Source organism: Trachypithecus francoisi, unplaced genomic scaffold (assembly GCF_009764315.1).
Source record: "Trachypithecus francoisi isolate TF-2019V2 unplaced genomic scaffold, Tfra_2.0 Contig01585, whole genome shotgun sequence".
Taxonomy (NCBI): Eukaryota; Metazoa; Chordata; class Mammalia; order Primates; family Cercopithecidae; genus Trachypithecus; species Trachypithecus francoisi.
This window is the reverse complement of record NW_022681444.1, coordinates 611,259-639,025: the sequence shown is the minus strand read 5'-3', so window position 1 is coordinate 639,025 and position 27,767 is coordinate 611,259. Positions and strand designations below refer to the sequence as shown.

The 27,767-nt window shown below is 37.6% G+C and overlaps 1 protein-coding gene across 2 annotated transcripts in view; it reads left to right on the top strand.

Moving 5' to 3' along the window:
* STRBP (spermatid perinuclear RNA binding protein) overlaps nt 1–27,767 on the top strand; it is a 165,512-nt gene that overhangs the window by 104,815 nt on the left and 32,930 nt on the right. For both annotated transcript variants that reach the window (XM_033190522.1, XM_033190512.1), the window contains exons 6-12: nt 6,616–6,707; nt 7,230–7,325; nt 8,468–8,579; nt 9,245–9,342; nt 9,554–9,665; nt 21,647–21,739; nt 22,418–22,617. In XM_033190522.1, coding sequence (XP_033046413.1) covers nt 6,616–6,707; nt 7,230–7,325; nt 8,468–8,579; nt 9,245–9,342; nt 9,554–9,665; nt 21,647–21,739; nt 22,418–22,617 — 803 coding nt within the window. The remainder of the gene's footprint in view (nt 1–6,615; nt 6,708–7,229; nt 7,326–8,467; nt 8,580–9,244; nt 9,343–9,553; nt 9,666–21,646; nt 21,740–22,417; nt 22,618–27,767) is intronic.

Here is a 27,767-nt window from a genome sequence, read left to right as displayed (position 1 = left end):
AGCCTCCCGAGTAGCTGGGACTACAGGCGCCCGCCATCTCGCCCGGCTAGTTTTTGTATTTTTAGTAGAGACGGGGTTTCACCGTGTTAGCCAGGATGGTCTCGATCTCCTGACCTCGCGATCCGCCCGTCTCGGCCTCCCAAAGTGCTGGGATTACAGGCTTGAGCCACCGCGCCCGGCCTCAAAGACAATTTTTGATCTTTGCTACTGGTTTGCATTTTCCTGGGCAACTTGGAGGATCTGGTCTATCGTTATGCACTTCAGACCTGGGCTGTATCATTCTGTTTTCTCACACTAGACAGCTCCTCATCCCCTTGATGCAATTCTTTTCAGCTGCATGGAATAAAAGCACAAAATTCATTCAGGTCCCAGGAATTTGTGGGGCTGAAAGTTATCCTTTTTTCTCCTAATTTATACTCTTTTTTTTTTTTCTCCAAGTTAAAAACAAATCTATTGTAACTTTTTTCTTGGAGACATTTTCCTATAGTATCTCAACTTTCCTTCACCTACCCCCACCCAAACAAACTGTTCACAATACATACACACTTCACATCTTTCTTTTCTCTCTCTTAACTTGCCACATATTTGGGTAAAATCTGAAAAAGAAAAAAAAAAAAAAGCGTGGTTGAGAGCAGACAGAACCAGAGGACTAGGGCGTGAAACTTCCTCAGAATTGTGCAGAATGGATCTAAGTACCTACTCCTTTCAAATCACGATTTACATTTTAAATTGCCATAATACAGAGTGAATCTCTTTGGTATTGTTTACTGTTTCATAGATAAGTTTCCTCCCATGTTGTCCGTCTTCTTTCTGTATTCTAACCCTTGAAGGCCCTGTAGAATAACCGTATCCTCATTACTACATGTTTCCTGCTAATGAAGGCATAGAAGCACAGATCTTGGTGTGCAGCAGTCTTTTGTTTGGCTTATTTTGTTGTTGTTGTTGTTGTTGTTGGAGACAGTCTTGGTTTGTTTCCCAGGCTGGAGTGCAGTTGCATGATTTCAGCTCACTGCAACCTCTGCCTCCCGGGTTCAAGCAATTCTCGTGCCTCAGCCCCCTGCGTAGCTGGGAGTATAGGCTCATGCCACCATGCCCGGCTAATTTTTTCTATTTTAGTAGAGACGAGGTTTTGCCATGTTGCCCAGACTGGCCTCGAATTCCTGAGCTCAGGCAATTTGCCCGCCTCAGCCTCCCAAACTGCTACGATTACAGGTGTGAGTCAGTGTGCCTGGCCTTGTTTGACTCTTAACTCCATTAGTTGCTATTGCGGTGTGACCCTGGGTAGGTTTCCTCATTTTAAAGTGTGGATTATAAATACCTTAGAAAGTTGTTTTAAGTGAGAGAATTTATGTAATGTGACTTATACAGTAACTGGAACAAAGCAGTTGCTCAGTAAATAGTAGTTGTCAACTTATTGAACCCACCTACTCAAACTGCCTTAACAGTGAAAATCATGTGCACATGGTGGGTCAGAAGAAGTCAACCCAAGCACAGTTAAACTCTTCAACACCCAGTGATGTGTAGTATTAGAATCAGTATACTGATTTATGCAGTGCTAATGATAAAAACCTGGTATATTGTAGCTTATAATTCAGGTGTCTTTTTGCCTGTCCTTTATCCTTAGCATTTCTAAGGGTACCTGATACATAGTAGATGATTTTTTAAAAAGCCCTATAAATCTGTTAAGTGAATTAACATAGTCAGCATATTGTCTGATTAAATAGGACTCTCCAGTGTGTAAGAAGTATTAATGGGCATCTCATAGCTCAAGTAATATATATTGAAGATTAATCTCTGTTAAGATATTTTTATAACCTACCATGTGATAAGCACTTCCTCATATATGATTTATTTTAAAAGCCCTCACACGGCCCTATGGGGTAGCTAATTGCCATTTTATAAATGAGGAAAATCTCACATTTTACCCAGCTCCCCTGACTTTACGTCTAGTATGCAGGCCACTTCCCATTATTGTCTAGGATTACTGCATGAGTGGTTAGGCTGATCTGGTCATTCTGAGCTTCACACAGAGTCTCAATTTCTTTTGTTGCTTGTGATTTTAAATTAGAAATATATTTGCTATTGAAGGGGGTGATAAATTATCTGCTTATTTATAATGCAATTTGAAACCAGGTGGATAAGGAAACTACAGAGACACTTGTGGCTTAGACTAAGACACACCTCTCTCCTCAGTACTGGGGCAGATTTTCAGGGACTCTCAGAGAAGTTGCCTCATAGTCCCTTCATATTGGTGCCAGTGCGAACTCGCTTTTCGTGGCAGAAATTCACTAGCATGTGTCTTGCTAGGGTCAAGGCAGTAGGTTTTACAGCACAGCCATCGTAACTGTGATGATAATGATGCAGCAGGCTTTATTTTCCTGCCTTCCCTAGTTTCTGGATCTATGGTATCCACGGCAAACTTTTTTTTTTCTTTTTTTGAGACGGAGTCTCGCTCTGTCGCCAGGCTGGAGTGCAGTGGCGTGATTTCAGCTCACTGCAACATCTGCCTCCTGGGTTCAAGAGATTCTTCTGCCTCAGCCTCCTGAATAGCTGGGACTATAGGCACCGGCCACCATGCCCAGCTAATTTTTATGTTTTCAGTAGAGATGGGGTTTCACCATGTTGGCCAGGATGGTCTCGTTCTCTTAACCTTGTGATCTGCCTGCCTTGGCCTCCCAAAGTGCTGGGATTACAGGTGTGCGCCACTGTACCCGGTTAATCCAGGGCAAACTTTTAGGCACTGTCTTTCCAGTGGCAGACTGCCACTGAAGAAAAGTCATACCAAGTGACGTTAGTCACATAAATTAGGAGAACAGTGCTTTCTCTATTCTACCTTATTGCTACATTTACCTATTTATATTATTATGTGCCCATGTTTTGCATGGACAGTGGCTTGGGACATGTCTTTTCTCCAGAAAGCGTCAAGGAATCGAGAGAGAAGGGGCTGCCAGGATATTCTTAGGCTAATTAGAAAATTCTGTCAGCATAGACTTGGTAGCTCCATTTCATCCTGATTGTCAAGGCGCCCCTCATGATACTGAGCTCAATTATTTTAACTTTGAAGAGCCTGGGTTCCAGACATATAACTCCTGTTTAATGCAATCATGTTTTGTTTTTTTGCCTGCTCCATCTCCAGGCTAGTGTTTTGTTAACAGGGATGGATAGCTAGCTTGCATGTAAGGCATTGAGAGAAACCAGCCAACATTTCCTGTAGTATAGTGTGATTCTGGTCACTGATTTAACCTCTAACCAAATGAACGTGGTTAGGCATAATAGACTTTCTAGTGCTTCCGTTGCCAGAATGTTGTATGTACCTTCATGCCCTGATGCTAGGTTACTGAGTAGTAGATTTTCTTAAAAGCTGTATTTCTGGCCGGGTGCAGTGGCTCACACCTGTAATCGCAGCACTTTGGGAGGCTGAGGCGGGCATATCACCTGAGGTCAGGAGTTTGAGACCAGTCTGGCCAACATGGTGAAACCCCGTCTCTACTAAAAATGGAAAAAATTAGCAGGGCATGGTGGCGTGCACCTGTAGTCGCAGCTATTTGGGAGGCCAAGGCACGAGAATTGCTTGAACCCAGGAGGCAGAGGTTGCAGTGAGCCGAGATCGCGCCACTGCACTCCAGCGGGGAGACAAGAGTGAGATTCTGTCTCAAAAAAAAAAAAAAAAAAAAAAAAAACCTGCTATATTTCTTTGTTTTTGGCATTTTTGTCACCTTCCAACCCCTGCCTCCCATGCTCGTCCTTATCTGTTTCACTGGTCACTGTAGGAGATAATGAAATGGCTCACAGTTCTATTGTTTCTAATTAAGAACTCCAAGATGTGTTATCAGAAAAGTTTTGATCCTTCTCAAAATTTAAACGCCTACATTAAAGTTCAGAAATAGTAAACTTGAGATTCTGCTACCAGGAGTAGCAGTGTTTTCCCAGCAGCAGCTTTGCGATTGCCAGATTAAATGAAGTTATTTTCAAAGGAATGAAAACATACATAAAACTGTATATTATTAATTATATAAAGGAAACAGGCAATCTATGCTTATAGATAGCACTGTACTACTGTATGAATTTATATTGTTTTAATATTAAGAACTTTGAAAAAATAAAATGAGATGAATTATTATATCTCCTCTACTGTTTTCTACCTCCTGAATATTGAAGCCATTTTGGATCTTTTGATTTTCTGACTATCAGAGCGTGAAGAAACATGGTCATTCTGATGGTGATGGAAGGGGGAACCTGGTGCAAGTCTTCTGTTCAGTGCCTGTCCCTTTCATCTCTTTTTCGTAGAATCTGTTGTCTTCAAATGTTGACTGTCTGTAGCAAGCTGCTGTCTCAGTTTTCTAAAATAAGAGTTTGTGGTTACAATCTGACTTTGGGATGAAATAACTTATCAAAATATTTTTGCCATTGTCTCCCATTAAAAATATCTGTGTTACAATCAGAGTAAGATGCTGATTACAAGCTCTGATCCCTGGATGAAAGTATTAGAAAGTACAATAAGAATTTTGGCTTACCTTGCCTTTTCCTATCCTCTGCCTTACTTCCCTCTTCCATTGTCTCCCTCTTCCTGACATTCCTACTTGGTAAGATGATAGAATAAAATTTAGCTTGTCATAGTATTCACTTAAAAATTGACTTCTTAAAAAATAAGATCCATACTGTTTATTGGGATTACATTACTTAGCAGTCAGTCAACCTTTGTCATATCTAACTTTTAAGAGATTCTAAACATTCATTTACAGTAGTTTGTTTTATCTGATATGTGAGCTTTACACAGATGCTTGTATTGACCACAGTTAAGCATTTTGACATAGAAACATTAAACTGAGCTACTTATATATTTTGCATCACTATAAAGACAAAATTGAGCTGTATCACCTATGAAATGAATACCCATGTTACATTTGTTTATATTTATAAATCAGAGTAATAATCCTTTTTGAGGCTTCCCATTTTATGAGTAAAAGGGAGTAATGAAACATTGTATTCTGATTTTGTTAGCAGTGGTTAATGGGAAACAATGCAAATAACTGGTGTAGAGCTCACCTGGTCAGAAAATAAGTGTGTAGCACTTCAGCCTTTACAGTGTCATGGCCAGTAAAGAGAACCACAGTTCTTCCTTTAATAAATTTGTTTTCTATTGGCGTTATGGCTTTTTAAGTTAATGACATTTCATCAATTAGAATAAACATTGACTAGGTGTGATGGCTCACGTCTGTAGTCCCAGCATTTTGGGAGGCCAAGGCAGGCAGATTGCTTGAGTCCAGGAGTTCGAGACCAGCCTAGGTAACATAGTGAGATCCCATATCTACAAAAAAATTAGCTGGGCATGGTGGTACATGCCTGTAGGGTGAGGTGGGAGGATCGCACGAGCCTGGGAGGAGGAGGTTGCAGTGAGCTGAGATCATGCCAGTGCACTCCAGCCTGGGTGACAGAGGAAGAACCTGTCTCAAAAAAAGGAAAAAAAAACAACAACAACAAAATAAACATTGATTGCTGTAGTAGGATCCTCTGATAATTGAAGGAATCAAAAAGTATCATTGTTCTTGCCTCCCATTTAGAAATACATACATTGTATTAGTTGGCCCACACAAATGCACTACCTCTATCCGATCTGTTACTGTCATGGCAATGCTGGGAAAAAGTGTTAGTGGGTTGTCTTATATTTAAGAGAATTCTTAAAGAGAATGGTAAATCTGACTTAATTGTATTAAACAAAGAATTATTACTCAAGAAGCACTTGCATATTGTGTACATTTAAGTAATGTACCAACCTCCAAAATTTAAAAGCCCATTTTTCAGTAGCTTAGAGGAGATAAATTTGGCTGTCTAAACTGGAATTTCGTATCATATGACGTCTTCTCAAATATGTGTATTTGCTGCTTTGGGCCATTTCATCCAACTAAGGCAAGCTGAATAGCCATAATTAAATAGTATTCTTTGTTGCTTTTTATTTTAAAAAGGCATATAAAACTTGAAACATAGTTCACTGTATTTTATATTTGTAATTTTAATAATTTTGGTTTAGAATGGGGAATTCCAAAGTGATACTTGAGTTCTCAATCATGGGGTGAAGTTTCTGTTAATGGTTACCTTGTTGAATGAGTTTAACTAGTGTAAAAAAATTGTCATCTTCAGTATATTCTCAATATAGCTCATTGATATGAGACATAATTGATTTCCAGTGTTCCTTAAAAATGGTTAGAGATTTCTTCTGTTAAAAAAGTTGTTAATGCTATTGGTCCCAGATTTCCCTTCTTTACATCCTGCCAAAGGAAAAAGTGCTATGTACTTATTTTGTGCCCTGAGATGTTATACATGCTTAATAAGATCCCAGACTGTAAGTAGCAGCTGTCATTGATTTGTTTATAGAATGAATTTTTCATGCTTCATTGTATTTGTGCACAGAACTACTCTGATGACTCTTAACTTAAAAAATAATCATAGTGCACATAATTTTTTAAAAAAGCAACACAGCCAAATCAGGAAATTTTCTGGGAGTCTTATTAGTTCACTCAAATGCTATTATTCTTTTTATTTTTTATTGTTTGATAATTTGATAGGAATCCCTTGGTCAAATTGTATCTGTCTCTCTTTATCCCATTTTACCGTTAGAAAATGTTTCGATGAAAGATCCTCCGGACTTATTGGACAGGCAGAAATGCCTGAACGCCTTGGCGTCTCTTCGACATGCCAAATGGTTTCAGGTTGGCTTTTTGTTACTATCTTATTGTTATTAAGCTTTGCGCAAGTTTCATTTGGAACACCTGCCACTTAATTGGTTTCTGTGTACTACATAAAATGAGGGATGCTTTCTAGCTCATAGTGTGGTTGTTGGAGTAATTGAGTTAATTTAGATATGTGCCTAGTATAGCTTCTGTAGTTCATGATGTTTTATTATCATATAATTCTTTTTGGCCTAGTATTCTGAATTTCAGATGGTTTCTTATAAAATCAAACATGAGTGAGAAAAGATAAAGATTAAATTAGTTGGTTGCCTGGAGTGGGGTTGCCATGAGACTAAGAAATTAATTTTAATATTATGGTCCTTTTATTTTAAAAATGTACCTTTTAAACCTCAATTTTACTACTTTTGATTAATTGGTTTTTTTTTTTTTTGGTTTGCTTGATAACTGATGAATAATTTGCTACTTAGTATTCACTTGAAAGAACCTGCCCAAAATGAAGAATAGATCTCAATAGGGATATCTGGAATCATTTTGTTTTAGGCAAGGGCAAATGGATTAAAATCATGTGTAATTGTTCTCCGCATTCTGCGTGATTTGTGCAACAGAGTCCCCACATGGGCACCATTGAAAGGATGGGTAAGTACTTAAATATGGCTAAAAGCAAATTTGGAAGCTGCAGCAGAGAAAATCCTATAGAAATGAGATGTTACTTTAAAATGACTGTCTCCTAAGTTAGCTAAGGCATGCATTATGTATGTTTGCCATGAAAAAAATAAAGCATCTTTTTAAATGAATCCTCCTTTTGTGCATATAACCTGCCTCTTCTATTTCATTGTATTCATGTTACAGAGCTTGAAATATTTTTTTCTGACAAAAAGGTTTTATACCTTTTAGAAGTGAGTGTCTTCTTACACTGGTGGTTAATCACTTACTGTTCACCTGCTGCCCACAAAAGCCTCTTTGGCTGACCCACTTCTCTTTTGGTGCCCCCTTGCATTACCATGAAAATTACCCAATAGGCCAGTATAAGGATCCTATACCTCTGTAGCTTTCTCTTTGAGTGGAGACATTTACAAATAAGTTCATGTTAGTAATTAAAGTCAAGCAAACAGTACACTTAACCCCATATGGATATCATTTCTATATATCGTAAAATTGACTTACTTGGAAATTATGCCTGCTCCAATCAAGACAACTTAAGAACATTATGAAACAATTTAAATAAAGCCATGAAAGATCATTTTATAAACGAATGTAGCAGTGATTACTTTGACAAAATATCATGAGTTCTTAGTTTATTGAATCTGGAGATTTGGTCCTTTGTTCTAATTGTAATACTTGAGACAGGCTGTCTGAAATGAAGTCTTATTATTATATTGAAATATTTGTGGTTTGTGTACTTCCTAAGTGGGAGATAGGTGGGCTGGGTTTTGCACACTGGCTAGTTATTAGCTATTACTAACTTATATGAGGGCTTGTTAAGTCTTTGTTAAATGAATTAGAGACCATAGTTTCTTTAGTGATCATTTCTGGGTAAATAAATATAAAGTTTTTGTTACAAAAATGTCTTCTGAAGATACAATCTTAAAAATGCTTGATTTAAAAACTCTGCCCAGGGTAAAGGTTGATAATCATGGGGAAAATGTTAAGTGGGCCCTAAATATTAAATTGAATTGCACTCTTTGGCCTCCCTTGTAGATAGAAATGTTAGCTCACATTTAACTGGAATCCTTTTAACCCTTGGTGCATGTACTAATTTGTAATTTAATATCTTCTAGCCACTAGAACTTATATGTGAAAAGTCTATAGGTACTTGTAATAGACCTTTGGGCGCTGGGGAGGCCTTGAGACGAGTAATGGAGTGTTTGGCATCTGGAATACTACTTCCTGGTAAGGGTTTCAAACTCTGGAAGCAGAACAATCAGCAAATGTCAGTTTAGTTTATTTTTCTAAATATATGCCAAGTTTGTCCTCTACACAGGAAAATGTTGCATAGGAGTTCTTTCGCTTGGAATTTTGACAACTAGAATGCGTGTTGGAAAAGTGCTATAAAACTGTTTTTCAATAATTATAATTTGTGTTTTATATGTACTAACATAAAGGGTACTAATAATATATTGTGTCTGCTTTGAATTTGCTTTACCTCGAACTCCGAATTTGAAATTGCAGATGTTTAGTTAAAATGTATGAAGTTCATTCTGTTTGTAGTCTGGTTTTAAATTTGGAAGAATTAAATTTGGTCTTATTTTCCATATGTAATCCCTTTTAAGATTTGGGCTGATTCATTGTGCTGTTTCTAAATTCTCAGAGTAAGACTCAGTTTTGGCCTTAGATATACAATGACTTCCAGTATAAAATAAGGACATGCAAGTGCTAACATGTTGAAAATGAGAGTGTGTCCTTTTTACTCCACTTAACTGAGCAGACTTTTAACTTAGTTCCTCAGTTTTTGTTTTCATTTTCTCTTCATTCTCCCCAACTGTCTCTCTCTTGTTTCAGTTTACTGAATTCTAAATTCAGTTCTAAATGATACTTGTGTTTTTCCTTTGCCAAAGGTGGTCCTGGTCTTCATGATCCTTGTGAGCGAGACCCAACAGATGCTCTGAGCTATATGACCATCCAGCAAAAAGAAGATATTACCCACAGTGCACAGGTAGAAGATTGAGCATGCCACTCTGACTTACTAGCGAGATAAAATAACTTGATTTTCTCAATTGTTGTGTTCGAATACTTTTTTCTTGTGTGTTGTTAGGGACTTCTGCTGTTATAATGTCAGAATTTATGAGTATCTTTTTAGCTAGATGTTCTAAGGGCTTTATGAATGGCTACTGAAATGTGATTAAATAAAATGCTTTGTTCTTTAGCACGCACTCAGACTATCAGCCTTTGGCCAGATTTACAAAGTGTTGGAGATGGATCCTCTTCCATCTAGTAAGCCTTTTCAGAAGTATTCCTGGTCAGTTACTGATAAAGAAGGTGAGTGTGGAAGTTTTTTATTAGGGTTGGGGGTTGGCACTGGTAGAGATGATCATGGGATGCATCTCTTGTTACAACTTGGGGAACTTAATAATTGTGCATCCAAATCATGTATAAGAAGCTTTCTTCCTGACTGATGTGGGTTGGCTGTGTCCCCACCCAAATCTCATGTTGAATTGTAGTTCCTGTAATCCCCAGAAGTTGTGGGACGGACCTGGTGGAAGGTAATTCAATCATGGAGGCGGTTACCTCCATGCTGTTCTTGTAATAGTGAGTGAGTTCTCACAGGATCTGATGGTTTTATAAGAGGCTTTTCGCCAACTTCACTCTGCACGTCTGCCACCGTGTGAAGAGGGATGTGTTTGCTTACCTTTCTGCCATGATTGTAAGTTTCCTGAGGCCTCTCCAGTTATGTGGAACTGTGAGTCCATTAAACCTCTTTCCTTTATAAATTACCCAGTCACTGAGGCCTCTCCAGTTATGTGGAACTGTGAGTCCATTAAACCTCTTTCCTTTATAAATTACCATGTCTTTATTAGTAGCATGAGAATGAACTAATACAGTAAATAGAACGGACTAATACACTGACTTTCTTCTCTTCTGTTCCCATCAGATAACATCAGCTGATGTAACATAATCATGTTTTCTTATTAGTGACTAACTCATTTGGCTATGTTGGCCAGATGCCATTACTGCATAGACTATCCTTTCAGAACCTCTGGTCTAAGGAGAATAAGTCAGCCATAAGCTAGGAGGAGACATTATCACGATCACTAATCTGTTTGATTATCTTTCTCATGCTTGGAAATGTTATCTAACGACAAAGGAAAGAACAAAAATACAGAGGAGAAGAAAAGCATATTGGAAAATTCAGGACTGTCTTCCATTTGTATTAGTCTGTTGAATTCAGAGTTTCAGTGGAAAGAATGTAGGTTTTGGGATCAGTATGACCTGGGTTCCAATCATAGCTCCACCACTTCCTAGTTTTAGGCCTTGAGCAATTAGCTTATCTCTCTCACTAGGGATACTACCCTCTTTCTTATTTTATTGACTCTTGTCCGGTTAAAATGCCTGACTTAGTGCCTAGAGTACAGTGGATACTCAAATGTGAATCCACTTACTGCCTTCCTTAGGCCTCAAAAATATTTTTCCCCTCCCTTTCTCTCCTTTTAAACTAGAAAGTGGAATATTTAATACCAGATATTCTTCACCTGGAATGCAGCCTACCTCTAACATTGGAAATTATTCTACTTTGGATATCACCAAAATAGTGCAGTTGCCCAGTCTGCTTATTTAGATGACAGAATTCCAGTGGGTCTGAAGACTTTCAGAGAGTCTACAAGATCAGAGCTGTTTAATAGTAATAATAATATTAAGAGTTTTTTTTCCCCCTTTTTCACTCTTTCTTTCCTAAGTGTATAGTTTCCAGAGGCTGCATGTGACATGTGATGAGATCATTGCTCTGATGGCTAATGGAATGTTTTCTTTTCTATATTCTTGTGTTTAAAATTGGTTTGTTTTATTTTCAGTATGCTCAATATTAACAGATATTACCCACAAAGCATAGCACTTTGGGTGCTCAATAATTTTTTAATAGTGTAAAGTACTCCTCAGCTAAGAAGTTTGAGAATCAGTGCTTCACTGTAAACTCCTCAGGGGAAAGAATCCTCCAGATTCTACCCTGTGATTATTACAAACCAATGCTCAATGTTACTTGAGGAGTGAAGGCCATTTTCTTCCAGCAGGTGCTTGCTTAGTGGTGAAGAAATTATTAAAAGGGATTTACATACCCATGTGACATCAAGCCTTGTCTGTGGAACGATTGAATAAAAATGTTACAAATATATCTAGACTCTTATGATTAGTATCAGCAAATTTTATTTCAGTCACCAAATTCACAACCACTCTTTTGGTTTTATATTTTCCCCTTCACTGGATAGTAAAAGTATGTTTACTATTATGTGACTTAGTTTTTTTTTTAACTTTAAAGATCTTTCTCAAAAGTTTGGGAACTGCTGGTTTGTCAGTTGATAGCGTAAAATAGAACCAGACTTACCCGTGTTCCTATTCTGGTTCTGTCAAAGTTACATGGCCTGGGCAAGTCACTTTACCATTTTGTGCTTTGGCTATACAATGATCTCTCCAATACTTTCATGCTTTCAGCACCTAGCTTCATGACATCCACGTTTAAACTTTGTTCCTGTTATTCTTGGTGATTTCCGTATGCATCTCAGGTGATTTTTTTTTCAAGACTCTAATGTCTCAGTTCTGTGACTTCTTCTCTTACACATATTTTATCTTCTGCCTTACCTTGGTTACTTATTCTATGGACATAGCCTAGTTCTTGTCTTCATCAGTAACTGTGCCTGTATTATTTCCGTAATTATGTTTTCAAGAATCCCACTTCCCAATCTCTTGTCATTACTGTGTCTCCTACCCTTATTTCAGTTCTGGAATCTTGTCATTGATTCCAGTACCTTTGCATAGTCTTTCATCCTCCTCGTGTTCTCTCTTCTGTCCTTACCGTGCTTGTAAACTACATGATCCTTGATTATCTCTCCCTAGCACATACCTTCACTTCCTTGATCCTCTGTTTCTGGCAAAATTCTAACTGTTTGAAATCCATCTCTCTACCTTCTCTGTGTCTGTAGTGGGTTGTTCAACGTGGTTGGAGAACAGCCATCTTGACTGTTCTCCCTTTAAGTCAGTGACACTAATCTAATAGGGACTATTTGTGTTGCCAGGCAATCCTGTAAGTTTGAGACTTCTCCAGTTTCCTAGATAACTGTTTCACATTTTCTCACATTTCACACCTCCTTCTCTGCCTCCTTACTCATCTGATGAGCTTGTTTGCTTCCGTTTTCTCAGATAAATAAGTAAGAGGTAACTTCTATATATTCTCATCACTGTCTCCAAGCCCCACTGCATCAACTCCTATCTTTGCTTTTCCCTCCCTTGCCTATGCAGAAACTGCCTTGCCTCTTAAGACTGACCTTTCTACTTATCCACTATATCACATCCCCTCTTGCCTACCAGTGGACATTATTCCAGAAATTATCTCTTCTCTCACCAGCGTCAGTTCCTCCCTGTCTACTGAATGCTTCTCATCAGCCTAAAAACCTGCTGCAGTGTCTCCCATCAGAAAGACAAAAGCCCAGCAAACTCTCCCTTCATTCCGTAGGTCCCGCAACAGAGTTGCGTTTCTTTCCTCTTTATAAGCAGCACTTTGGGAAAGAGCAGCCTTTTTCTCTTTTCTCCATTTCCTCACTTTGAATTCTCATTGAACCTGTTCTAATCAAGTTTTCTTCCTCACCACTTGCCTGAAGTATCCCTTGTGACCTTCATGTTACTGCATTCACTGGTTAGTTTTCAGTCCTCATCTTAGCCATTTTCAGCAACATTTGACACAGAGGAACACTTTTCTCTCCCATATTTATTTTATAATGAGATATAGTGAATATATAGAAAAGTACAAAAAATACAGTTTAAAAAATAATTATTTTTTTCAAACCCATAAAACCAGTGAACTTTATCAGTGCCCCAGAAGCCATCCGTTTTATCCTTCTCATTACCTTCCTGTACGAAGAAGTACCATTTCTGACTTTCTGAAAATAAATCCATTTCCTAGATTTTCTTTACCAATTTTCCACCTGTGTATGCTTTCCTAAATAATTTGAGTTTGCCTGGAACTTTCCAGAAATGGGTCCTAGGTTTAATCTTTTGTAACTGGCTTCTTTCTCTTCAGCATTCTTTGGGATTAATTTATGGCGCTGCACATAGATATAGTTCATTTTAATAGGTATGTAGTATCCATTATGAATATACTACAGGTTATTCATTCTACTTTTGAAGGACATTTAGGTTCTTTAGTTTTGACAACCACCTGCCGTGTTGCCATGAGCATTCTTCTGCATGCCTCCTAAGGTATACACAAAAACAACCTAGTAAATGGTTGCACATACTAATTTACACTCCCACCAGCAGTATATGAAAATTCTTTTTGCCCTGTATCCTCAACAACATTTGGTATTGCCACATTTTCTGAAATGAAATACCACTTTTCATATGACTTCCACGTCATCAGCTTCCTTGGTTCTTCTAGCTCTGTTGCCATCTCCTCAGCTATCTTTGTTCTTTCTCGTCTTCCTGACTTCTGAATGTTAAAGTGTCCTAGGGTTCAGTCCTCAGACCATTTCTCTTTATTTACACTGATGCTTTGGGGGACCTCATTTAGTCTCTTGTCTTCAAATACCTTTTTATACTGAAGATTGTCCCAAATTAATACTTCCATCCTAGACTACCAGCTCTTGAACTCAGACCCAAATATCAAAATGCCTCCTCAGTATAACTACATGATGTCCAGCAGTCATCTCAAACTTAAGATGTCTAAGATCTAAGCTCCTGCCCTTGCTCTCCCTTTGCTCTTCTCTTTCTATAGTTATCTCTGTCCCAGTCATTGGAAACTCTATGTTTGCTCAGGCCTGAATTCTTCGAGTTGCCCTTGAATCCCCTCTTTTGTTCACCGATATCCCAAACGTCAGCAAATCCTTTTTGGTTTTAAAGTGTGTCTAGGCCGGGTGGTAGCTCACACCTGTAATCCCAGAACTTTGGGAGGCTGAGGTGGGCAGATCACTTGAGACCAGGAGTTCAAGACCAGCCTAGCCAACATGGCAAAACCCCATCTCTACTGAAAACATAAAACTTAGCTAGGCATGGTGGCATGTGCCTGTAATCCTAGCTACGCGGGAGGCTGAGGCAAGAGAATCGTTTGAATCCGGGAGGCAGAGGTTGCAGTGAGCCCAGATAATGCCACTACACTCCAGCCTTGGTGACAGAGCGAGACTCTATCTCCAAAAAAAAAAAAAAAATAGAATTTAGCTTCTTCACTGCTAACATCCTTATCTAAGCTGCCATCATCTCTCACCTGGATTCTTGCAGTCACCTCCTGTCTGGTCTTTTTGCTTCTGTTCTTGCCCCTCTATCTGTTCTCCACAAAGAAGCAATTTTCTTTGTGGAGAACGCCACCCCCCCCTTCAACTTTTTATCTTAAAATACTTGCATATTCATAGGTAGTTGTAAAGATGATAAGGAAAGGTCCCGTTTACCCTTCACCCAGTTTCTCTTGATGGCTGTATCTATGTAAATTTATAGTACAATATCAAAACCAAGAAATTGACAGTGATACAATGTGTGTGTATAAGTTTTATGCCATTTGTTACATGTGTAGATTTCTGTAGCCACCACCACAATCAACATACAGAACTGTTCCAGCACCATTAAGATCTCCTTCATGCTGTCCCTTTATAGTCATACCTGCCTGTCTCTGCTCAGTCATCCCTAATCCCTGGAAACCACTAAGGTTTATCTATCTCCATAATTTTATCATTTCAGTGATTTTATATAAATGGAATTCTACAATAAGTGACCTTTTGCGATTTTTTTTTTTTTTTTTACACTCAGCATAATGCCCTTAGGGTCCATCCAGGTTGTTGTATGTGTCAATAGTTTGTACCTTCTTGTTCAGTAGTATTCCATGGTATGAATGAGCTAGAGTTTATTTAACTACTTACCCTATTGTAGGACATTTAGTTAGTTTCCAGTTTGGGCTTTTTACAGTTGAAGCTTCTATGAATACTCTCATATATATGTGTGTGTGTGTGTGTGTGTATATATATATATGTATAAAATTTATAAAACGTAGGTTTTTGTGGGCGAGTCACAAAAACACAGGTATTTGTGTGTGAGATTTGCCACCAATTCTGTGTTTTGGCTTCAAGGTTATGCTGGCTTCATAAAGTGCGTTAGGACATGTTCCTTCTTTTTCTATTGTTTGGAAAAGTTTACATAAATTTGATGTTAGTTTTTCCTTAACTGTTGGAAGAATTAATCAGGGAAGCCATTGGCATGTGTTTTCTTTGAGGAAATATTTTAAATTATGGATCTAATTCCCTTAATAAGCATAGGACTTCCGTCTTCTTATGACAGTTTTGGTGAGCTGTGCTTTTCTAAGAATTTATCCATTTCACCTAAATTTTAAAATATTTTGGAATAAAGTAATTTATAAGATCCTCATTTTATTGTCTGTAGTATTTGTAGTAATGTCTTCTTTTATATATTTTGTACCTTGTTCTTTTTTGCTAATGACTCTCACCTAGGGGATTATTATTTTTATTAGTCTTTATAGGAAAATTAACTTTTGGCTTTGTTCATTGTCTTCTGTTGTGTGTTTGTATTCTGTTTTATTGATTTATGTTCTTATCTGTAGTTTTCCTTCCTTATGACTTTCTTTGGGTTTAATTTGCTTCTCTTCTTTTTAAACTTTATGAGGTAGATGAATACATCATTGATTTTTCAGCCTTTTATTGTATATACTATTAAGATGGTAAATTTTCCTTTAAGCACAGATTTACATACATCACATTCTTTGGACATTTGTATGTTTATTATCATTTAGTTAAAGCTATTTTTTACTTTTATTCCTAGTTTTTTCACCGATGGGGTATTTAGATGTCATTGCTTAATTTGCGGACAAATGAAGATTTTGTAGTTAACTCTTTTGTTTTTGAGTTTTTACTTATTTTGCTGTCATTGAAGAACATGTGTTGTATGATTTGTGTCCTTTGATTTTCTTGAGACCTATTTTATGGCCCAGCACATGGTCCTTTTTTGCTCTGAAAATGTATATTCTGCAGTTGAAGGTCATAATACTTTTTTCATGTTAGGTCATGTCAGGTCACTTGTTCATTGTGCTTTTCAGATGTTGTTATTAATTACTGAGAGAGCTCTGACAATTCCCATCTATTGTGGATTTGTCATTTCCCCTTCAGGCCTTCCAGTTTTTAGTTTATATTTTTCACTTATAGATTTTTGGCTCTCTTATAGTTTCAGATTTTCTGCCTGGAATTATTTTTAAGAAAGTTTGTTTTTGAAAGGTCCATCATCTGGGGCCATTTTGGGTCTGTTTCTATTGTGTGTGCTTTCTCTTGATTTTTGATCATGATATCTTCATGTGCCTGGTTATTATGAAGCTGGATTTTAAAAATAAGCAATTGTAGATAATTTAAATTAGTGTAGAATAATGCTATCTTCCTCCAGGGAGGATTTATATTTGTTTCTGGGAGGTGGCTAATGGAACTGGCAGTCAGATCATTTCAGTGCAGTCAGGGATTAAGAAAATTTGAAGCTGGGCTTTCATCCTTGTGAGAGTCACACTATTTCCAGTTCATCTTACTTCTAGTGTATAACATTTCAGAGGCCCAACCCAGAGTGTGGCGTGTTCACCAGCCTTTCTCTGCTTGGACCTTGAACTTAGTTTTGGACTCCTTGAGACCTGGGAGTTTGTTAACATTACTCTCTTCAGTTCTTAGTGACCTCTTCTGGATTTGGAAGATGCCCCTAGGTTGTAACCCCCAATGCAGAGAATTTCTTTCACCTCCCATATCTTTTTTTTTTTTTTTTTTTTTAATTAAAACATGGCTTGGTAATGTTTCCCAGGCTGGAGTCCAGTGGCTATTTGCAGGTGCAGTCATTAAACCACTTTAGCCTCAAACTCCTGGACTCAGTGAATCCTTCTGCCTCAGCCTCCTGAGTAGCTGGGACTACAGGCATGTGGCACCGTGCCAGGCTCACCTCCCATATCTTGATTTTAAAATTCTTCATTGTCCAGGAACAGATATTTATTATTTGTTTTGTCCAGTTTTTCTTTTCCTTTTTTTTTTTTTTTTTTGAGACGGAGTCTTGCTCTGCCACCCAGGCTGGAGTGCAGTGGCCGGATCTCAGCTCACTGCAAGCTCCGCCTCCCGGGTTTATGCCATTCTCCTGCCTCAGCCTCCCTTGTCCAGTTTTTCTAATTGTGCTAGTCAGGAAGCCTTTTTGGACTTATTTACTCTCTCATACTGGAAGTGGACCCTTGATATTTTGTCAATTAATGGCACCGAAGTTTGAGAACTACTGCTTGGCTCTTCTCACCTACTGCTAGCACCCTCTCCTTGTTCGTTTCACTCCAACCGCTTAGGCCTTTGTATCATTTCTTAGCATGTTTCTGCCTTAAGACTTTTGTAATTGCTGTTTGTTTTTCTCTGCCTGGGACTCTTTCTCCAAACGGCTGAATAGTTCACTCTTTTATTTTCTCAGGTCTTCATCAAAAGGTCTCCTCATTAGTGATACCTTTCTGATGCGCATGACATATAAATTGTTCTCCATTACACTCACTTCCATAGTGTATGTTGTAATTAGTTTTGGACAGTATATGTAAGCTCTTTGAGAGAAGGGAGATTATTTTGTTACTTGCTGTGTGTCTAGTGCCTAAAATTGTCTTGCACATAGTAAATGCTCAATTAATATTTATTGTTTATTGTTGAATATGTGAATGAATTTATAATGGGGACAATAAAGGTAATGGCTTCATGAGGGTCCTCATGAGGATTAAATAAGTTAATACCTGTAAGATGTTAGCAGTGTCAGGCATATGGTAAATATGAAAATATTATTTTAAAAAATTGTTGCCTCAGAAACGATCACTTCTCATTACTAGATATTGTAAAGGTTGAAAACTACCTGCTTTTTGTAAAGCAAGCCCGTTTTTCTCCTTAGGTTGCTATTATGATTGGCCCCACATTTTGCATCCCTTTTCCAATGGCTGGAATGATAGAATGAAGCTTAATCCATGGAACTCTGTGTAGCTGGAGGATTTAGAGAAGAGATCTGTGCATTTAAGCTAGTTTGTGATGTCCAGGCAATCAAGGAACTGCTTTTAATGTAACTTAATGAGCAGAAGAGTGAATAGACATAGTTCTTTTTTAACTTTTATCTCTTAAAGACTGCATTCTGGGAGACTGGCATACTCATAGTTTTATATAATGCAAATGAAATATAATACTCAGCCAGTGTTGCCTTCTGTTGAAGAGAACATCAAGATTGATTGACCTGAGTGGTAAATATTGACCCGAGCAAATGCTGAAGTCAGTGTTTACCTCAAGGGAGAATAAATCTTGATCAGAAAATACATAATCTCATTATTATTATAGGCTTTCACTAGAAGAATCTGGAAATCTTGTGGCATGAGTATCTTGAGCATAATTTTCCTTAGGAAAAACAACTAACTTTTAAAGTGAAGACATAAAGAGATCTTTAAATTACTTGGATAGGTTGATGAACTTTTCTCGAATAATTTTTAACTTGGACAGCAAAGCTCCTGCCTTTTGTGACAACATTATAAACTGGTGGCTGCTTTATCCAAGAAACTGATTATTAATCAGTTCGGTTAGTTTTTGTTCAGTGCCCATTATGTTGCTTCTAAGTCTTGTGTTAAGGTAGTTTGTAAGATACAAGACAAGGAGAAAATATCTTTGACCTTCAAAGAACATTGAAGACACACAAGAAATATGAAATAGACAATGATACAAGACTTTACTTTTCTGATACCATAAAAACTCCTTGATATGAGAGAACATTTTTATAGAGCAGGTGAACTGTAAATACAGTTTTGAATAGGATTTGAAGAGGCAGAAGGATATTTATTTTTTTATTTTATTTTTTTATTATTATTATACTTTAAGTTCTAGGGTACATGTGCATAATATGCAGGTTTGTTACATATGTATACTTGTGCCATGTTGGTGTGCTGCACCCATCAACTCGTCAGCACCCATCAACTTGTCATTTGCATCAGGTATAACTCCCAATGCAATCCCTCCCCCCTCCCCCCTCCCCATGATAGGCCCCGGTGTGTGATGTTCCCCTTCCCGAGTCCAAGTGATCTCATTGTTCAGTTCCCACCTATGAGTGAGAACATGCGGTGTTTGGTTTTCTGTTCTTGCGATAGTTTGCTAAGAATGATGGTTTCCAGCTGCATCCATGTTCCTACAAAGGACACAAACTCATCCTTTTTTATGGCTGCATAGTATTCCGTAGTGTATATGTGCCACTCCAGTCTGTCACTGATGACATTTGGGTTGATTCTAAGTCTTTGCTATTGTGAATAGTACTGCAATAAACATACGTGTGCATGTGTCTTTATAGCAGCATGATTTATAATCCTTTGGGTATATACCCAGTAATGGGATGGCTGGGTCATATGGTACTTCTAGTTCTAGATCCTTGAGGAATTGCCATACTGTTTTCCATAATGGTTGAAGTAGTTTACAATCCCACCAACAGTGTAAAAGTGTTCCTATTTCTCTACATCCTCTCCAGCACCTGTTGTTTCCTAACTTTTTAATGATTGCCATTCTAACTGGTGTGAGATGGTATCTCATTGTGGTTTTGATTTGCATTTCTCTGATGGCCAGTGATGATGAGCATTTTTTCATGTGTCTGTTGGCTGTATGAATGTCTTCTTTTGAGAAATGTCTGTTCATATCCTTTGCCCACTTTTTGATGGGGTTGTTTGTTTTTTTCTTGTAAATTTGTTTGAGTTCTTTGTAGATTCTGGATATTAGCCCTTTGTCTGATGAGTAGGTTGCAAAAATGTTCTCCCATTCTGTAGGTTGCCTGTTCACTCTGATGGTAGTTTCTTTTGCTGTGCAGAAGCTCTTTAGTTTAATTAGATCCCATTTGTTAATTTTTGCTTTTGTTGCCATTGCTTTTGGTGTTTTAGACATGAAGTCCTTGCCCATGCCTATGTCCTGAATGGTATTACCTAGGTTTTCTTGTAGGGTTTTTATGGTATTAGGTCTAACATTTAAGTCTCTAATCCATCTTGAGTTAATTTTCGTATAAGGAGTAAGGAAAGGATCCAGTTTCAGCTTTCTACTTATGGCTAGCCAATTTTCCCAGCACGATTTATTAAATAGGGAATCCTTTCCCCATTTCTTGTTTCTCTCAGGTGTGTCAAAGATCAGATGGCTGTAGATGTGTGGTATTATTTCTGAGGACTCTGTTCTGTTCCATTGGTCTATATCTCTGTTGTGGTACCAGTACCATGCTGTTTTGGTTACTGTAGCCTTGTAGTATAGTTTGAAGTCAGGTAGCGTGATGCCTCCAGCTTTGTTCTTTTGACTTAGGATTGTCTTGGCAATGCGGGCTCTTTTTTGATTCCATATGAACTTTAAAGCCGTTTTTTCCAATTCTGTGAAGAAAGTCATTGGTAGCTTGATGGGGATAGCATTGAATCTATAAATTACCTTGGGCAGTATGGCCATTTTCACGATATTGATTCTTCCTATCCATGAGCGTGGTATGTTCTCCCATTTGTTTGTTTGATAGTCAGATTTCCAAAAGTATAAGATTTAACATGTGGACTTCTAAAGTTTATACAAGTTATAAATGTTAAATTTTAGAGATGTTTGAAATGATACTAAGTAAAAATAAATCCTACCAGAGGTAACTACTTTTTAACATTTTGATACATAGCCTTCCAGACTTTTTCTCTTCATGCTTATAATGTGAATATATGCTGTCTGTGCGGCTGCTAAAACAAAATACCTTAGACTGGGTAACTTACAAGTAACAGAAATTTATTGCCCTCAGGGGCTTGAAAGTCTAAAATCAAGGCTTCAGCAGATTTGCTGTCTCGTGAGGGCTCATTCCTCATAGATGGTGCCTGCTGTGTATCACCACATGGCAGAAGGGACAAACAGTCTCTCTCAGGCATCTTTTCTAATTTATAAGGGCTCCACCCTCATAACCTCATCACCTTCCAGGTTCCCCACCTCCTAATCCCACTGCACTGGGGATTAAGTTCAACATATGAATCTTGGGGGAACATATTCAGACCATACCATAGGCATAGATATTGGTGTGTATATACGAATAAATGGAAAAAAATAAATATAAAAAGTGTTAATATTGTTTCAAGATTTGCTTAAAAAAAATTTGCTTTTCTAGATTATAAATAATGGTAACTTAACTGATCAGTGAAAAAGCTGTATGATCCTTGGTGTGATTCCTAAGATTTTCCTACCTGAACATGTTAGATACATGTGGTACGGTAAGGGGATTGTTGTTTTGACTGATAATGAATCCTTCATAATTTTTTTTAGGTGCTGGGTCTTCAGCTCTAAAGAGGCCATTTGAAGATGGGTTAGGGGATGATAAAGACCCCAATAAGAAGATGAAACGAAACTTAAGGAAAAGTATGTAAAACCTTTATTCTTATAGATGCAAACTAGAGAGGACTTGTAGCCTCAGATAGAAAAATTAGAAGTGAAGGTTTTTGTTTAATGAGATCAGTTCTCACCGAGACTGGAGTTCTGTGGCATGATCTCGGCTCACTGCAATCTCCACCTCCTGGGCTCAAGTGATCCTTCAACCTCAGCCTTCTCAAATAGCAGGGATCACAGGTGCATGCCACCACACCCTGCTAAGTTTTTGTGTTTTTGGTAGAGACAGAATTTCGCCAAGTTGCCCAGGCTGGTCTTGAACTCCTGAGTTCAAGCAATTCACCCTCCTCGGCCTCTCCAAGTGCTGGGATTACAGGCATGAGCCACTGTGCCAGGCCAAAAAGTGAAGAATTTGATTGATTTTAATTAGAGTTTTCAGACTAGATCTTAACTGAGCAATTGATAATTGAATAACTTTTTTGTTTCCAAGCTTTTTTGCTTAGGATACATGAATATTGACAAGCGAAAGTTAATGTGTAGTTAAATAATGCATACCATTTTTATAGTGATGTTAGCATAGTAATTTTAGAATTACTTATGAGGTTAATCTGTGTGTTTTGAAATCCTCATTTTAAAACAATCTGGTGAATTTACAGTAATTATTGATTACTTTCTAGTTAATTTCTGACCTCATTCCTCTTTCTTTAACAGTTCTGGATAGTAAAGCAATAGACCTTATGAATGCATTAATGAGGCTAAATCAGATCAGGCCTGGGCTTCAGTATAAGCTTTTATCTCAGTCTGGCCCTGTTCATGCCCCAGTCTTCACAATGTCCGTAGATGTGGATGGCACAACATATGAAGCCTCAGGACCATCCAAGAAGACAGCAAAACTTCACGTAGCGGTGAAGGTACAGTATTTGTTTTACTTCGCAATGCTTTCTTATTTTATGTTCCAAATAATATGCTTATTTTCCTATAATAAATTGTCATTTTTTAAGCATTTTAATAGCAATATTATTATATATAGACTTTTGTTACTTCTGGATAACAAAGTTTTGTTGTTGTAAAATATTATGTGGTAATTATATAAAATTTGGAAAATACAGAAAGAAGTAAAGAAATTAAAATACGTCAACTGACCATTGTTGAGGCAAAGACCATTAGTATTTGTATCTAGTATGTTGGTTTATTTCCAATCATTTTCTATTTTGCTGTTTATTTTTTAAGTGAGCTCACAGTATGTATGTAATTTTATCTTCTGTTTTTTTCTTGTAATGTTTCATTACTGTTTTTCCTCATTATGAAAATCTTCATAAATAATTTTTAATGGCTGTATGATTAACATGCTGTGAGTAAACTATTTGTTTAAACATTCTCCTATCATTGGATATTTTGCTTATTCCAGATTGTTTCTATTATAAATTTGATCAGTATCTTTGTATATGGTGCTTCATCTGTATTTTTAGAATATTTCCATAGGGAATAATGTCCAGGATTGGACCAATTATGCATGTAGGTTTGTAGAAAATTTCCAAGTAATGGCATCTCTCTATGAGTATATTTGACCTCTTGCAGACTAGTGCAAAAATGTTAAAGATCATGTAGACTGAAGATCAGATTCACTTAAGAAAAGTTATTTTATGTAACAGTATGGCATACGATATAATTGGACTAATTTCATGGTCATTTTGTGTGTATTATTAATGTATATGCGAACACCATCCTAGCTACTGGGGATATGGCAGTTAATGAAACAAAGTTCCTGCTCTCATGGAGCTTACATTCTAGTGTGTATAGGATGGGAAGATAGACAACAAATATACAAAGAAGCGTGTAGATGTCAGATACTGATGAGAACAATGCATGCAGAAAAACAATCACTAAGCTTTAAAAATACCAAACACCACATAGTACTTATGCTCTGTCTTCACTAGAAAAGGGATATCTAAAGTATGATGAAAGAGTATGAATTTAAAATGAGGCAGAAAAAGAAAACCAACAATGAGGGGGAAAGTAAGTCCAGGAATAAGACTAAACATACAGTTTAATAACAACATACACTGAGAATGAGTCACAAGTTTAGAGCTAAGTTCTGTAGCAGCTGACACAAAAAGCTTGTGAAATATACAGTTCACTCTCTTTGTCTTAAGTACAGAGAATTTGGTTATGAGAGTCACAGTTGCGGTATTTGATCGGGTGGGCATTTCTCCTTGGGTAGATCTTCACAAACCAAGGATATCAGTGATCTCTTTTAAAGGCATCTATGATGCAGTGATAAATTTTGTGGGTTGTTTCGTACAGTAACCTTTAACATAAGCTAGTGGCCTCATAGCAAATTCGAATCCAGTAAAATTTGGGAGAGCGAGTAGAGTGGCAAATTTTGCAATGTGACAAGATTTGGATGCTGTTTTCATTTGATGCAGTGATATCTTTTTATGATGTAATGGAACTTGGTTGGACTGGGTATGCTTTTGTCTTAAATTCCAAATATTATGTTTTATTCACCTGAGCTTTTGGTAAACATGGAGGGGCTGTAAACTTGGGATTAAGTTAAGCTCCCTGACAAATTTTGGAAATGTAGATATCAGTTATAATCTGAATGACACTGGACCTGAGGAAATTGTTAATGGTTTCTTGTGACTGGTGTGGTGGGTAGATGGCCTTCATACTTTTATTTACCTTGAGTGGCATTTTGGGTAGAATGTGCAGTAACTGGTAAATCTGAAATTTATGAAGAGTTAAGATTTTCCCTTTTTGAAAATGGGATAAACTAAACTTTTGATCCATTTATGTAAAATGAATTATGAATCAGAGTAAACTGGCTTTGAAGGTTTGAAAAACTCTGCTTTGGTTTATCAGCTATATGATATGAAAACCTATTACTAGCTGTCAGTCTCAAGTGGCCTGCAGTCTTTTCTAGGCCTCTCACATCTCAGGTTTATGACACGATAGCTTTATTCCAGAATTTGCTATTTTGAGGTAGATTGTTCTCCCTAAGGTCTTCATAGATTTTTTATTTTATGTCTTGTTTTCTAAAAGTTACTTTTGGCTTTTTAAATCTTATTATAAATGCATAATGTGTGTTTGTTATAAATGGTTTAGAAAATGAGGGGAAAAAATTCATAGTTCTAATGCCCAGAAATAATAACCATTAACATTTTGGTATTTATTCTTCCAAGCCTTCTTGTTTTAACTTACAATTCTAACTTCAGAAAGCATTAAAAATGAAAAAAATTTCCCTAGGTTTGATGCAAATTACCTGTTGGCAAAATATGACCTGAATTGATAGGGAGCTATTTTTAGTCTTTAGTATTCTATTTAGTGTGATTATTTTATATGTTCCTTTGCATAAACATGGGGCAGCACCTGAGAATCCACTGGGGATTTGGAAAATATGTGGTATATGTATTGTATTAGCTGTCAGAATTGAAAAATTATGAATTCTCAAAACAACCTGGCACTAAGGGTTTCAGATAAGGAGTGGTGAACCTACATAATGTCTGTAAAAATGTATTTTTTAAAAATAGGATCTTTCTTTCTTTCTTTCTTAGATGGAGTCTTGCTTTGTTGCCCAGGCTGGAGAGCAGTGGCGTAATCTTAGCTCACTGCAGCCTGTGCTTCCCGGGTTCCAGTGATTCTCCTGCCTCAGCCTCCTGGGTAGCTGGGATTACAGGCACCTGTCACCACACCCAGCTAATTTTTATATTTTTAGTAGAGACAGGGTTTCGCCATGTTGGTCAGGCTGGTCTTGAACTCCTGAACTCAGGTGATCCTCCTGCCTCGGCCCCCCAAAGTGCTGGGATTACAGGCTTGAGCCACCGCGCCCAGCCGATACTCTCTTCATCTAAAAATGTATTATGAATTTTTAAATAGCTAACTCAAAGATTGCTCTTATTTTTAGTGATAGTCTAACATTTCATTATTAGCAGATGGTCTGTTACGTTATCATAATGTAACTAATCATTTTGGATTTAGATACTTCCATTTTACTGCTTTACAAAAAATCTTTTTGAACTTGTCTGATGATTCCTTAAGATACATTCTAGAGATAGAATTACTGGGTCAAAAGGTCAATACATTTTAGTGATTCATTAATTTGTTAAAAAAAATGCATTGGAATTCTTATTATATGCCAGGCATATATTGCCAAATTGTCATCCATAAAGGTTATATCACATGTTATACGTTGTTCATAAATGAGTGAGAAAGAATTTTCCATCTAACATGTTTATGAAAGTAGGTCCAACTGAATAAAAATCCTTTTAGTTCTTAATTGCTTGGTGAGGGTTGTGTACCTATTAAGACAAATCACACCAGAGAATCAAATCAAAAGAAAAGAAATCAGTCATTTCGCATGAGTCTGGCCTGGCTGCAGAGCAGCAAGCACCCTAAAGTGATGGAGAATTAGTGGCCAGTCTTCTCTTCACTCTTCCACTTCTCTATCCTGGCAGCCCCCCACAAAGGATACCTTTAGGGTCATAATCATCCATGTTACATGAAAAGAATCTTAGTCATTGTGAGGAAAAGATCAGCTAGAAGGGGGAAGGTGAAGGGAAGGCTCTTTGGAGAGGTTCTTAGAGACATCAGATTGCCTGAGAATCTGATGAAATCAGATTTCTATCATACATAAGCCATAGATGTTACTCTCTTTTGAGTAGAGACCCATGATGTGGAGGGCCATGTTTTCTTTTCACTCTTGGCCCCTAGTATTTGAGGATATCATCGTTCTCAGTCTCAGCCTTTGCTAACCTCAGCCCTCTTCCAGGAAGAAGGGGATTTGATTACACACAGGTGATTTCCCAGTCACCTTGTTTCCATGAGTGATCTTGTCATTTTTAAGCTCAATTGATGTATTAGGGTTGAATTTGTTTGCCAGATACTTGAAATTCACTTTTCTTTGGTATACTGGTTTTTTTTTAGAATTAACATGGATTCCAAACAAACTTAGTTTTGTCAAAGAAAACCAGAGCTGGACAGTTGTTAAAACAGTAAGAAAAAAAGTGTGTACTCAGGAACTATTACTGCAGTAACGAAAAGAGACCTCGGTATGGAACTGGGCTCAATTCCGAGTTCAACATGGACAAGTGAGGATTTGTAGCCAAGGAACAGGGGTGGATCAGTGGATGGAAAATTACTAAGAGGAAGCATCAGGATGAAGGGGGAATTTCTGGCTAAATGGGACCTATCAGGATTCTTGCTCAGAGCAGGCCAGGGTGATCACATACCACCTGGGCAGTGATGGGCATATTAGTCCATTCTTGCACTGCTATAAAGAAATTCCTGAGACTGGGTAATTTTTAAAGGAAATAGATTTGACTGGCTCACGATTCTGCAGGCTGTACAGGAAGCATAGTGACTTCTAGGGAGGCCTCAGGAAACTTTTAATCATGGTGGGAGGGGAAGCAGGCATATCTTATGTGGCCCGAGCAGAAGGAAGAGAGAAGGGTGAGGAGGTGCCACATACTTTTAAAACAACCAGATCTCTTGAGAACTCTGTCATGAGACAGCACTAGGGATGGTGCTAAACCATTAGAGACTGCCCCTATGATCCAATCACCTCCCACCAGGCCCTGCCTCCAACATTCGGGATTACAATTTGACATGAGATTTTGGGTGAGGACACAAACCATATCAGTGGGGGATGAGAGGAAATTTGATCAGATACCAAGGGTGATTAAGGGTGATTAAATATTGAGGGTGAGGGATTCTGGCTAAACCAATTTAGCAGGATTCTTGTTACAACATGGCTCTTAGGGACAAGGCCCAAGGATGGGGCCTAGATAAAAACATGGCTCAGAGGATCCTGTCTAGAGTTTGGTTAAGAAGAGAATCTTTATCAGTTGCAGAGGTCTGAGAACTCTGCTTTTTTGACTTCTTAGCATATGCTAGTAAATACTCTTAGAATAACTGTTCATAAAAAATGATTTAATTTGAATTTCTTGGTTACACTGTGTTGGACACCTACCTGAGATATAATCCACCAGTTATATAAAATATTTGTAAACATATTGAAATACATTGCTGTAATAATAATAAGCGAATCTGATATGTGAGAAAA